Source organism: Zootoca vivipara, chromosome 8 (assembly GCF_965207765.1).
Source record: "Zootoca vivipara chromosome 8, rZooViv2.hap1.1, whole genome shotgun sequence".
NCBI classification, from domain to species: Eukaryota; Metazoa; Chordata; class Lepidosauria; order Squamata; family Lacertidae; genus Zootoca; species Zootoca vivipara.
The window spans coordinates 17,306,472-17,320,420 of record NC_142591.1 but is presented as its reverse complement, the minus strand read 5'-3'; the positions used below and the strand labels follow the sequence as shown (position 1 = coordinate 17,320,420).

Below are 13,949 nucleotides of genomic sequence, written 5' to 3'. Positions count from 1 at the left end.
GACTACGATTCCCATCATCCCTAACCACTGGTCCTGTTAACTAAGGACAATGGGAGTTGTAGTCCCAAAGCATCTGAGGGCTGAGTTTGGGGGTGCCTGATCTACTGGTAGTGGAATCTAGTGGAAGTTAACAGCTCATTGGGAGATAGCACTGTTTGGTGAATGGGAAAGCGGAGGATATATATTCACCTTAAGATCACAGGCAGAGCACCTAGGGAGACTGCAAGATTCTCCATAAGATTTTGTTCCCCATTTGCTCTTTGGGAAGAAATAACAAGCTTTCTTTCAAAAATTGTGCAGCTCCGGCACTAGTTATGCAGCTTTTCTTAATTATCACGTACCCCGCCTTGTCCTTTATCTGTTTAGAGAATTTACAACTAACACAGCAGGTTGTGAATGTTTAATAGATTCTTTTCCAAGGGAAGAAAAGGTCAGCATTACCATAAAATTCTTCTTTAAGATTTGTGACAGGAATGTTCCACAGCACGGAACAGGTGTTGCCGGAGAAACTAAAATCTGCCATGGGAGCAGAGCTCTTAACGAATATTCTGTGCATTATTGGGAAATGACAATTTTAATGCTCTACGCACACACACATGGTGATATATCGAGTCAGCATAAAATGAAAGGGACTTGGCTTTGTCAATGCATATTTTGCTTGAAGCACCTTGTGTGACTCGCTGTCTTCTGAACCATTTTATTAAACACCTCTCTCTCTCTCTCTCTCTCTCTCTCTCTCTCTCTCTCTCTCTCTCTCTCTCTCCTCCCACCACCCAACCTTAGCTTCACTCTGACCAGGACAAAGGAGATGGGTCCCTCAAGTACATTTTGTCCGGAGATGGAGCTGGCACTCTTTTTGTTATTGATGAGAAAACAGGTGACATTCATGCCACACGAAGAATTGACAGGGAAGAGAAAGCTTACTACACCTTACGTGCCCAGGCTATTAACAGGAGAACACTCAGGCCAGTGGAGCCTGAATCAGAGTTTGTCATCAAAATCCATGACATCAATGACAATGAACCAACGTTTCCCGAAGAAGTTTACACCGCAAGTGTTCCTGAAATGTCAGTTGTTGGTGAGTGTTACATTCAAATGGAAATAAATGTCTGCAAAGGTGAGACACCACATATGTCCTGTTCTTGTAAATTCAGGCAGCCAGGGTGGGAATTGCATTTTTCAGGGGAGGGGGGATGCCCTAAATTAGGTCTTGTCTTTTCTTTTTAAGGAAAAACAGTGGAATGGAATGGAATGAGGAACTGCACACTTCATATCCTTATGGTAGTAGTAGTGCTGTTGTCGTGATGCATTTTATATCCAGTATGGATCTCTTCCTATTACTTGTATCCCAGTGATCTATATTCTCCATAAAAAGTGAAGGAACAGAGGATAATTTGAGACTAAACAGTTAGTTGGGAGAGCGACTGTGATTAGAACTTAGAGAGAATCCATCACTCCACAGTGGTTACTAATGAATAAATGCACATACCATAGTACTAGAATATAACTTTTATTGTCACAGTATTACAGAACTGGAAGGTAATCTAGTGTAAACTCCTGGATCAGGATTCAGATACATTTCACTGATATGTCCGTAGGATGCATAGAGAAGAAAGTGCACCAACCCACTGGAAGCCATAAAACAAAGATTCTAAAACATTAATTGCTGTGTTATTTGCTATGGAAGAAGCTAAGCCATGGCCCTTCCTCCATTTGACCAGAAGGAATATTCATTCCCCATTTGCAAATGTCGCAACCAATTACATCCCGAGCATGAAAGCATGAGCTGTTCACTCAGAGTTCCCCAACAGAAAATGTTCTTAGCTATCTGGTGTAACATCCAAGCTGTGCACTTTTAGCCAGCCCAGAAAGCAGGACTGGGATGCTCCTTAATTCAATAGACCTCCGTCACCAAGACACAAAGGGCAAATTAATGCACGCTGACCCAGCAAAGCAAGTATATGTATGGAAGCAAGCTTTGATGTACAGAGTTCCATTCTGGATTAGGAACTGTGCACAGAGAATAGCTGCAGGTGTGGCAAGTCATTCAGTCTGATTCCCATATACATTGAGTGTGCTCCTTGGAAGGGGGTTCACTTTCATGTTGTAATGTGGATAGAAACTAGATTTCTTAGGCTACAGTCCCAAGCTTGTTTAGTAGAGAGTAAAGCCTACTGAACTTACTGGGACTTGCTTCTGAATGAGCTTTCATGGATTTGCACTGTTACACCATTAGTTGTTGCATATAAGCAAATTTCGTTAATTTTTTGTATTTGTTTTATTTGGTTTTGAACTAATGGTGTTTCTCAGAAGCATACAAGAGCATGAATCTGTGTCTGTAGAATGGAAACTGTATTTATAAGTAAATCGGTGGATCTGTTTGGCATAGAATCATAGTATCATCGAATTGTAGAGTTGGAAGGGGTCACAAGAATCATCTAGTCCAACCTCATGCAAGGGCAGGAATCCTTTGCCCATTGCGGGACTCAAACCCATGACCCTGAGGTTCAGGGGTCTCATGCTTTACCAGTTGAGCTATCTGTACCTGGCTGACCTAGCTTGTCACATGTAGCATCAGGCAGCCACAAGGCTGTTAGGTTTCACCCCTCAAAAATTTCAAACTGGCCAATTAAAAACAAATAATTCATGATGTGCCACAAACTTGGCATCCCAATATTTCAAGAGTCTGCCAGATAAATAGCAATGTGAGGGAAGGTTCATAATTAGGTATGGACAATCTCAATTTTGGTTTCTCTCAGCTTCTCACTTTTCCAATCTTCAATTCACTTCTCCACATTTCTGCAGCAATTTGTGATTGATTGCTTTAAAATTCTCGTGATAAATTGTCAGCATTTTGGTGCATATTTCTTTATGCAATTTTTACCAATATACACACTTTTGCAAACAATTTTCCCTAATATAATGCATTTCTATGCACAGCTACCCCAAGTATATGCATTTTGGTACTCGTTGTTTAGTTGTAGAACTACATCCCAAAATTCAAAGAAGTGCAAATTTCAGACGACAGCTGTGTTTTGGTTTACGTGTTGATCTGACAAGTGCAAATTAGGTAGTTTCTCATTAAAATTGAAACAAATTTGAATTTGTCCTCCATTCTCCCTAGTTCACAAGTCTCGTTTTATTTCTATGCACTAAAAGGGGATGCAGGTTGTGTGTCCTTGTGTTTCCGGAGAGTCCCGTATAGCACGGCACGATTGTTTTGGAACAGGTTACATTTGGAACACATCACATTACTGTTGCATTCTTAACAAGATCCTGCCACACCAGCTGTTTAACTCTATCTCTCTCTGTCTCATCACTCAACAAGTAGTACTTATGTCCTAAATATTAATCCACTGTCTATGAAACAATCAGTGATTATCCCGGGAGTCTCAGGGCTGGATTAAAAGATCTAGAGGCTCTAGTCTAAGCCCCGGTTTGAGGAGCCCCCTCTACAATGCAATTTGTCTCTCACACGGCAGCAACTTGTAGAGAAATATATATTGGATATAATTTTTCTTCCTTGGCTGCAACATGACGCCCCCATTCTTTTATTATCTTCACCACTGCTTTTCTGTTGGCTTGCTAAGGCCAATGAAAGACTTTGCAGCTTTGAAAACTCTTTAGGATTTTTATCCTTCGCTCTTCTTTCACTGTGTCCCTTCCATTCATCTCTCCTAACCTACTTATTCCCTGCCTTTAATTTCTCTGCCCACCTTTTGCCTACCTTTGGATCTTTGGGCTTTAGCAGCTCATCGTATGAATTACCCCAGCTACATTTCTCAGCATTGCTGATTGCTGTCATCCTTCCTAGTTGGTCCCTCGGCCCTCTAATCTCTTCCACCCTTCTACCTCAAAGATATCAATGCAAACTTCACACAGGTGCGACCTCCCTCTGGGTTCACAGGCGGTTTGCAGCAGTTATCCTGCCATCATTTTCAGCTAGCGTTCCTTTTGTCTTTCTCTTCAGAAGTCCGTCCAACTATTTATAGCAGCTACCACATACTTTTGGTCCTCGGGCTTTTCCCTTCACTCCATCATTAGTATGATATTTCCTCTCTTCCTGTTTCCAAAGCCACAATAATTCTTCTCAACTGGACACCCATCACATTTCCTTCATTTGCCCAAGTGGTCTTTGAATATTATTACACCACACAACTAAGAAACAATACACAGCAAAAAATCCACAGCAAAACGTATTATCAATCCCCGTATACATTGAGCATGATTTCAGGTCAGGGGTATTAATAGCATTATGCCAGTGGTTTTCAATCAGTGTGCTTTGGCACCCTAGGGCGCCTTGAATGATGGTGTGCCTCTGTCCCTCCTTCCTTCCCTGCCTCCTCTGATGCCCTCTTGCATCTCTGCCTCCCAAAGGCTTGAACCTGCCTCCACCCCCATTGTTCTGCCCGGACACTGAGGGTCCAGCGCCGAAGGCCTTCTGGCGGTTCCCTCACTGCGAGAAGCAACGCTACAGGGAACCAGGCAGAGGGCCTTCTCAGTAGTGGCACCCGCCCTGTGGAATGCCGTCCCATCAGATGTCAAAGAGATAAAGAATTACCTGGCATTTAGAAAACATCTGAAGGCAGCCCTGTTTAGGGAAGTTTTTAATGTGTGATATTTTAATGTATTTTAATCTTTGTTGGAAGCCGCCTTGGATGGGCGGGGTACAAATAATAAATTATTATCATTATCATTATCATTATTATTAAACAGCTGTTTGTTGCAGCTGCCCTGGCTACAAGCTGCCCAGGGGAATGGGGGCATCCTCTTTCCAGACCCCTGTGGGGCAGTGTGAGGAAGCACCTCTTTTGGGGGCAGGGGGGCAGCTCAGAGACCAGGGGCAGCTGCCTCGGCTGCCCGGAGGACTCCCAAGAGAGAGGGGAGAAGAGAGGAGGCCGAGGAAACACTCCACAAGGGAAGGTGATCGAAAAAGGGTGCCGGCTCTGCAGGCAAGGGGTGATATAACTGGGCTCCTGAGCCCCACAGGGGTGCCACAGAAATAAGGTTATTAGTCAAGGGAGCCATGGGCTCAAAAAGGTTGAAAACCTCTGGCTTATGCAATATATATTGGGTTTACTGCATATTTCCTCTCCAAAAAGAATTCAGCCCAGTTACAAGGGAAGGAAACTGGCAACTGTGAAACCACATTTCAGAGACTGTCCAATATGCTTTGATGCATGTGCAGGGTGAACCCCACTCACAATGCCCCACTCTGTGGCAATAAAAGTCAAGTAGTATGCTAAATAAATGATAACATTCACCTCTTTAAAGTTAGGGCACATTCTGTTGCCTGAAGTGCCCTTCCTCAACCTGCATAATAATAGGGGCAGCACTTACCACAGTTAGTGTGTCTTGAAATGAAACAATTAAAATGTCAAGGCCAATTACAAAGAGAGATTCAGGCATTAATAACCTCCTGCCATTCTTTGCTCACTCAGACATAGGACCTGTACCCATACTGTCCACTTTTTCAAGGCCCATACTAGGATGTGTGTCTTCTGGGAGCTGTGCTTCACTCTCGCCCCTAGAAAGCACTTTTCCAAGGCAAGAGAGTGAGGTTGCTGCTGCTGCTGCTGCTGCTGCTGTTTACTCATTTAGTCCTGTCCAACTCTTCGTGACCCCATGGACCAGAGCACGCCAAGCACTCCTGTCTTCCACTGCCTCCCGCAGTTTAGTCAAACTCATGTTGGTAGCTTCGAGAACACTGTCCAACCATCTTGTCCTCTGTTGTCTCCTTCTCCCTTCTCTTTGTGCCCTCAATCTTTCCCAACATCAGGGTCTTTTCCAGGGAGTCTTTTCTTCTCATGAGGAGGCCAAAGTATTGGAGCCTCAGCTTCACGTTCTGTCCTTCCAGTGAGCACTCAGGGCTCATTTCCTGAAGAATTGATAGGTTTGATCTTCTTGCAGTCCATGGGACTCTCAAGCGTCTCCTCCAGCACCATAATTCAAAAGCATCAATCCTTCGGCGATCAGCCTTCTTTATGGTCCAGTTCTCACTTCCATACATCACTACTGGCAAAACCATAGCTTTAACTATACAGACCTTTGTCGGCAAGGTGATGTCTCTGCTTTTTAAGATGCTGTCTAGGTTTGTCATTGCTTTTCTCCCAAGAAGCAAGCGTCTTTTAATTTTGTGACTGCTGTCACCATCTGCAGTGATCATGGAACCCAAGAAAGTAAAATCTCTCACTGCCTCCATTTCTTCCCCTTCTATTTGCCAGGAGGTGATGGGACCAGTGGTCATGATCTTGGTTTTTTTTTATGTTGAGCTTCAGACCATATTTTGCGCTCTCCTCTTTTACCCTCATTAAAAGGTTCTTTAATTCCTCCTCACTTTCTGCCATCAAGGTTGTGTCATCAGCATATCTGAGGTTGTTGATATTTCTTCCGGCAATCTGAATTCCAGTTTGGGATTCAGTCCAGCCTTTCGCATGATGAATTCTGCATATATGTTAAATAAGCAGGGAGACAATATACAGCCTTGTTGAGAGTGAGGTTTAGCCACCCAATATGTCCGCTACGATCTCACATGAAAATCCGGGCTGACCCCATTTTTCCCAGGGCACTTGGGAGGTACGATGTACCCAGAGGTGTTTTTCCCTACTGTCCATTTCTAAAATGCCCTTTAGCCTCCCTTTAAAAGCCTTGTTTCATTTGATGTACCTATTGCATTTCATTTGAAAAACAATGATTCCAATTATATTTCAATATCAATCTATGGACCAGAGTACAATTAATGCACATTATAATCTAAGGAGAACCTCCCCCTTCTTGCATCGGAGCCAGCTCCTAAGGGCCAAGGAGGCTTTGCCTCCCCAATAAAATATTTGAGGGGGCTGTGCCCCCCCAATGTTAATGGGCATTGCCATTAAAGTGGTGTTTGTGCACTGTGTCATATGATTAATTATATGGGGTTGGGCTTACCTGCCCCCTCCCCAATATTTTATTAAAGTTGGCACCCCTGCAGAAGCATTAGGTCCAGAATTTATAATTACAGAACTGCAGCACTGCTCTGGAGTGGGGGATATGGAAGCACAGTACATCCCTTCTCCACCCAGCAAACTGCTCTGCCACTTAAGGCAGAACAAACACACTTACTCTGCATTTACAGGAGTGGCCTGAGACATTCATCTCCCCCCTCCCCCCCTTGAATTTGTGGCTATCTGCTATGATAACCACGCTTGGAGTCATTCCTGTAGCATTAAAAAAACCTATCACAGGGATCTCATTGGAAGAATGACCTGAAAGAATCTTTTTGAGAACTCACCATTTTGCAGAATAAGGAGGGAAAGTGAAGTGGTAGCACTGCGGTCTGCAGGCAGAGTGTCAAGTTGTCAAATGCTCTTCCATTTTTATTTTAAAGAAAGTTTATTGCATGTCTTAGCTACATCAGAAAGAGGACTGTCTAATGTATACTTGTTTGCTGCATGCAAGGTGTTGTTGATTTTAAAGAGCATTCAAAAATATTTTTTGGCACTCACCGAATCTCCAGTTTCCGGTGGTGCTGTCCAGGTATCTGCTTCTGTGTCATTATATCTGCTCATTCAATGTAATTTGGGTCTTGAGGAAGCTCGAAAGACTTAAGCTTGGCCAAAACCACACACACAGAGGGGAGGGAGGGAGGGAGGGAGGGAGGGAGAATGAGGTGGAAATGAGGTGACAATTGAAATGTGGCTTGGACTACTTCAGCCTGCTAGTCGGGGATTCAAGTTTTGAATACTCCTCCTGCATCTAGAAATTTATTGAAGCAAGCGAGAAACATTCTGTTCCAACCCTTTCCCACCTGTGCTGGCGTTTCAGAGAGTTTTTAACATAGGGAAGAAAGTTTAAAAATGTCACTTCCCACCAACCACTGCTGCCTCAAGGGATGCAATCCATTCTCCCTGTGTTACTTCAGATGTTGAGATAAATTGCAGAGACTGAATCCTGGGATCTTGTCTTTGCAAAACAGGTGCTGTGTTAGGAAGCTCTGACCCCCCGCCTCCTTCCATATCTTAGTAGTACACTTAGGCTTTCTAAAGAAGAAGTGTTACATTGTGCTGTAGAATTTGCTTTCAGCAAATATGAGGAACAGTGTTAAGAAATACCTGCCTGGTGAGCCAGAATAATATTTTAGCTTATTCCTAAACTGAGAAAAAAAAAGAAATGAAAAAGAAGTGGGAAATGGTGTCTCGCAATTTGTTTGGCTTCCCAAAACGCTTCTGCTACCCTCCGATGCATTGCTAAAGGACTCGTCGATTCTTCAAAAGATTTGATCTACAAAGCACGGGGCATTGGGTGCACCACTGAAAGGGATTAGAAACTGGCTGGCAAGGCAAGGAATAAAAATGATTTTTCTAAAAAGGTAACAGTATAATAAGCAGAAAAGTAACAAGCCGGGTGGTGCTGAAAGGGTGAGTCAGGGCTCGCTTTAATTGTACCTCAGAAGCCTTTGAAGGCTGTGCAGTTTCTAAACCGGCTAAATGTTGAGATGAAACAGAAGGGAAAGGCCCTTAATGTATTCAAATGGATTGGAACGGATTAAGTCTTCCAGCTGATTAGAAGCTCATACATTTCAGCACAGCAAAGTGGAAGGCAGGGAAGCTACAGCATAGAACCCACCATGCCTTTAAAGCTGGCCAAATTATTCATTACGAACTTATCGAATTCAATAGACTGAATCCCATCTCCTGCTTTAATTATCCATCATTTTATCGGCAATGAATGAAACTGTGCCTTGCCTGAGCCTCTAGCAAGAGTGTGAGTGTTCAGGAAGTGGGTGGCAGTGTTTCAGGACTTCTTTGCAAAAGACCCCGAGTCTAAAGTTTAGGAATAAATACCTTCTACCTTGAATACTCATGCAGATAGACTGATGGATAAGCAGAGCTCGGCGATGCAGTTAGGTAATTTTAGTCTTTAGATTTACCAGTTTTACAGAGGTTCCTTCCCCAGAGTGTAGGGTTCTGCTTTATTTTGGGAGTCCTTCTGCATATTTTAGGGTTGCCATATGTCTGGACATATCCAGAATAGTGCAGTTGGCAGCAGTGTGGAGGCAGAAATCAGTCCAATGTCTGGGAACACCTGGACACATGGCAGCCCATGTTGGAATGTCCGTTTCCCCCCTATTTCCTGGCATTTTTTTTTTTTTTGCGATTTTGCCCAAAAAGCTCACCAATTTTAGGCAAAACTTTAAAAAGCTCAACAACTCTTCTGTCAGGAATTTCACTGTTTGAAACATGGCAACCCCTAGTGTATTGTGATGAGTGAAACCCTGGACATTTTCCCCAAAGTTGTGCCCCGCCAATATTGTTAACTAATTAATTGCCTGCCCTTCACCCTAAGTTCCGAAGGCCAGTTACAACATTAAAACACAATATTTCAAAGATGCCAGGGGTTTAAACTGGGACCTTCTCAGGCAGAATACATGCTCTGCAACGGAGTCATAGCCTTTCCTCCGACACAAAAGAGCCATCAAAAGTAGTAACCCTGCATCTTTTCCTCCCCCTGCTCCCCGGCCATGTGTCAGATATGCTGTGGTACCATCACTGATTTTACCCACAAAGATCAGCCAGTGAAGGGGAGTGGAAGCAAGAAAACACAAAGGAGATTCCGACTAAGCAACAGGAAAAAACTTTCTGATAGTAAGAGCTGTTCAACAGTAGAACTAAACATAATAAAAAAAATCCTTCCAGTAGCACCTTAGAGACCAACTAAGTTTGTCATAGGTATGAGCTTTCGTGTGCATGCACACTTCTTCAGATACACTGAAACAGAAGTCACCAGACCCTATATATAGTCAGAGGGTGGGGAGGGGTATTACTCAGAAGGGTGGTGGGAATGGGTGATTGGCTGATAGGAGTGGTAAGCCTGTTGATGACTGTTAATGACTGCAGTTGGTCTTGCAGGAAAAAGCAAGAGGTGAGGTGCTAAATAAAGCTTTATTGATAAAGCTTTTATGGGTAACGTTGGAAAGTGTTGATCACTTCTTTACCTGGGCAGTTACCTTTCCACAAGGGCCAACACTGATGCCGAAATCCAGCATAGCCTGAGCTCTGCAAGTGTGGCTTTCTCCCGATTGAAGTGCAGAGTGTGATTGAAGTGCTGAGTGTTTGAGGAATGGGACATTCGCAGGGAAACAAAAATGCTTGTTTACAAAGCTATTATACCACCAACCTTACTACCGTATATGCTTGTGAAACATGGACCACTTATAAACGTCATCTCCAACTCCTCGAAAGATTCCATCAACAGTGTCTCTGAAATATTTTACACATCACTTGGGAAGACAGGCAAACTAATATCAGTGTACCGGAAGAAGCAAAGATCACCAGTGTTGAAGCAATGATTCCTCAACATCAACTTCGTTGGACTGGTCATGTTGTGCGGATGCCTGATGATCGTCTTCCAAAGCAACTACACTATTCCGAACTTAAAAATGGAAAGCGTAATGCTGGTGGTCAACAAAAGAGGTTTAAAGACAGTCTCAAGACAAATCTTTAAAAATGTAGTATAAACACTGACAACGGGGAAACTCTGGCCTGCGAGTGCTACCAAAGGTGTCATGGGCTTTGAAGAAACTCGATCTCAGGACGCAAGGGAGAAATGTGCTAAGAGGAAGGCACACTTAGCAAATCCACACCGTGATCAACTCCCGCCTGGAAACCAATGTCCCCACTGTGGAAGGATGTGTGGATCCAGAATTGGCCTCCACAGTCACCTACGGACCCATTGTTAAAACCATGTTTATGGAAGACAATCTTACTCGGCTACGAGTGATTGCCAAAGAGTACTTAAAATAATAGCATCTATATGGATCTCATTAGTGTTTTCTTCTATTTATAAGGGAACTGTATATTACCTGATTTTCAATATATTTCATATATGGGCACAAATTACAATAAAAATAGCAAAGGTCATTATTCCATGTCTGCACCTTTCTCAGCAAGTATACACAAGGTTACACATGAGGAAGGGATGCCTCATTCTCTTCAATGAGAATAAAGTCTTGGAGACTGACTGAGGGCTGATTCATACCCACAAAACTTATGTGTGAGCTCACAGGCACACTCAGCCGAGAACCCAAATGTGCTGCAGCTCCCTATTGAATGCAAAATCTTTTGACAAACCCAGATTTGCTGTCACATAATGTGTGAAAAGACTACATTCAGCATTCAAATCCCACAGGGGGGAAATAAAGAAACACATGCAAGCATTAGTACGGTAACTTCACATTTGTGGCCACTAATTCAATCTCCTCGTTAAAATGTCTACTCTACCACATAAGGCAAAATCACAGTCATTGTAAGAGGGAAGAAATACGACGCACTGCTCAGCGGCGGATTTAGGAACGTTTAGATACTGCCCCATTTTTCTTTTGTATTAACCTCCAAGGAAGATGCTGAAGAGGTTTACTTTTAAAGAAACATGAACAGTGATTTCACAAGGCACAGTTTAAATGATGAAGAAAAAGAGGAATAGCCTTGAGCTGGAATTTGGAAGGCTAATTCTTGCTGAGTAGCAAGAACAACAACAGAAGGGGCACAACGTCTTTCCATCAGAATCATCATGGCTTGGGTCTTGCTAAGGTAGCAAACTTGCATAAGGCCCTTCAGCAGAATTCATTGTAGGTCAGTGCTGGGGAATGTGCTTTGCATCTAAAAGGTCCCCAAGCTCAGTTCCGGCTATCTATAGGCAGATCTAAAAAAAAAAAAAGACCCCTCTGGAGCAGTGTAAGTCAGCTTTCTAAACTGGTACATTCTAGATCTTTTTGTGCTACAACTGCAGCCCCAGTCAGCAATGGTAGTCCCAAATATCTGGAGAACATGCAAGGGTAAGGCAGATCCCGACATTTCTTTACTACTTCCAACATCAGGTGGTGCTGCAGATGACTGAATGTACAAAATATTTTTTTAAAAAAAATCCTCCACCTAGGAAACCAGCATGAGAGGGGAGATAATTCTGTCCTGGCATTCTCTGTGACATAGTAGTTTTGTAGGCAGCGAGACATCTAAAATACATACCAAAAATGCTATTTTTCTAGAAAAAGAGGTGCCATAATAATAATAATAATTCAGTGGCACCTCGGGTTACGGACTCCGCTAACCTGGAAGTAGTACCTCGAGTTAAGAACTTTACCTCAGGATGAGAACAGAAATCGTGTGGTGGTGGCAGCGAGCGGCCCCATTTGTTAAAGTGGTACCTCAGGTTAAGAACGGTTTCAGGATAAGAATGGACCCCCGGAACAAATTAAGTTTCTAACCAAAGGTGCCACAGTAATAATGATGAAGATGATGATGATGATGATGATGATAAATATGGTGTATATATATAAAGGTAAAGGGACCCCTGACTGTTAGGTCCAGTCACGGACGACTGTGGGGTTGTGGCGCTCATCTCACTTTATATTATTTAATAATTATACCCTGTCCATCTGGCTGGGTTTCCCCAGCCACTCTGGGCAGCTCCCAAAAGAATATCACAATAAAACATCAAAGATTAAAAACTTCTCTAAACAGGGGAGCCTTCAGATGTCTTCTCAAAGTCAAATAGTTGTTTATTTCCTTGAGATCTGATGGGAGGGCATTCCACAGGGTGGGCGCTGCTACCAAGAAGCCCTCCAGAAGGCCCTCGGAGCTGGACCTCAGTGTCTGGGCTGAACAATAGGGGTGGAGATGCTCCTTCAGATGCCAGAACTGAGTTCCTGTGAGTTCTCCCTGAAAAGCCCTGCATACCAACCCTATGGAAACAAAAAGGGTACTCACAACTATATATTATAATCAGGGGAAACCACCTAGAACTGAAAACAAGAACCTTCTTTTCTGTATATGGGTGATGGTATCATATTTGGATTTAAGGGAGCATGGCCAGTTCTGTCACACTGGGTGCCAAAGCTCAGGGACACTGCAAGAGTTGCCACAGTTATTATTTAGAATGGATCATAAGAAGCTGGGGTGGGGTATAGATTTGGTATTCCAGAGCACACCACCGAAATATGAGACCCCATGGGTCTGCCACCAGTGGTGTCTGAACCCATTATTATTTTTTGATCACACCACGATATATATTTTTGTCAATGTGAAATGAAATACAGCCTTGAACCTCTGTTCAGTATTTACAAAGGAAATTAGTGTCACTCAACTAATTCATGCAAGGAGGGCTGGTGGTTCAGGAGTTAATTTATGCTGGGAGATGCACCTGGGTAACCTTGAGTCCTGCAGCTCATAACTCTGTGTTGATTTACCTTTGCTAGCCTCCATGCTTTCAGGATTGCTGGAGCGTCCATGACCCACCAGGCATCATGTAGAGGCACTGATGATATAAATTGCTCTGTCCTTGACTCTCCGTCTAAGATTCGTTGTTTTAAAATATGGGCGTCTATGACAAGAGATTCCAGAGGCAGAAAGGAAGATAGCTTGGAGTTGTTAAGAGGGCTACTTTGAATGTAGTGCTTAATACTTTTGGCATCCGATATTATGGAACTATGTTTTATTTGAATACTCTAGGTACTTCTGTTGTGCAAGTAACAGCCACCGATGCAGATGACCCTTCCTATGGCAACAGTGCCAGAATCATCTATAGCATACTTCAAGGCCAACCATATTTCTCCGTGGAGCCAGAAACAGGTCAGGGATGCTGTTGCTATTTTTCTATATTTCAAGAAGGATTCGAATGTCCTTTTGTCAGTCACTCAATGGAGCAGAGTACCTATGACTAGGCTTCAGCTACATGCCATATTCTGGTAACTTCAGAAACTCTGAAGTGCGAGAAGTGTTAAAATGCAGATTTGATGACTGTAATCTGAATAAATCATGGACGTATTAATTTTGTACTTTGAAAACAGAAAAGGGTTGGGGAAAATATAGGGAATGCAATGTAATTTATAGACAGTATACAGCGAGAGGTGGTAGATTTCTGGACTGTACCACTTCAGATTTATATACAAGGAAGAAGTGGGTGGTTTTTTTAAT

General features: G+C 43.0%; 1 protein-coding gene and 1 long non-coding RNA gene across 5 annotated transcripts in view; one reads left to right on the top strand and one right to left on the bottom strand.

Moving 5' to 3' along the window:
• Window positions 1-13,949, bottom strand: part of LOC148684743 (uncharacterized) — a 617,223-nt gene that overhangs the window by 208,948 nt on the left and 394,326 nt on the right. The window lies entirely within an intron of this gene.
• The window catches only part of CDH10 (cadherin 10), a 129,394-nt gene that overhangs the window by 88,135 nt on the left and 27,310 nt on the right, over window positions 1-13,949 (top strand). For all 4 annotated transcript variants that reach the window (XM_035125727.3, XM_088675108.1, XM_035125731.3 and 1 more), the window contains 2 exons: window positions 784-1,078; window positions 13,485-13,604. In XM_035125727.3, the coding sequence (XP_034981618.1) occupies window positions 784-1,078; window positions 13,485-13,604 (415 nt within the window). The remainder of the gene's footprint in view (window positions 1-783; window positions 1,079-13,484; window positions 13,605-13,949) is intronic.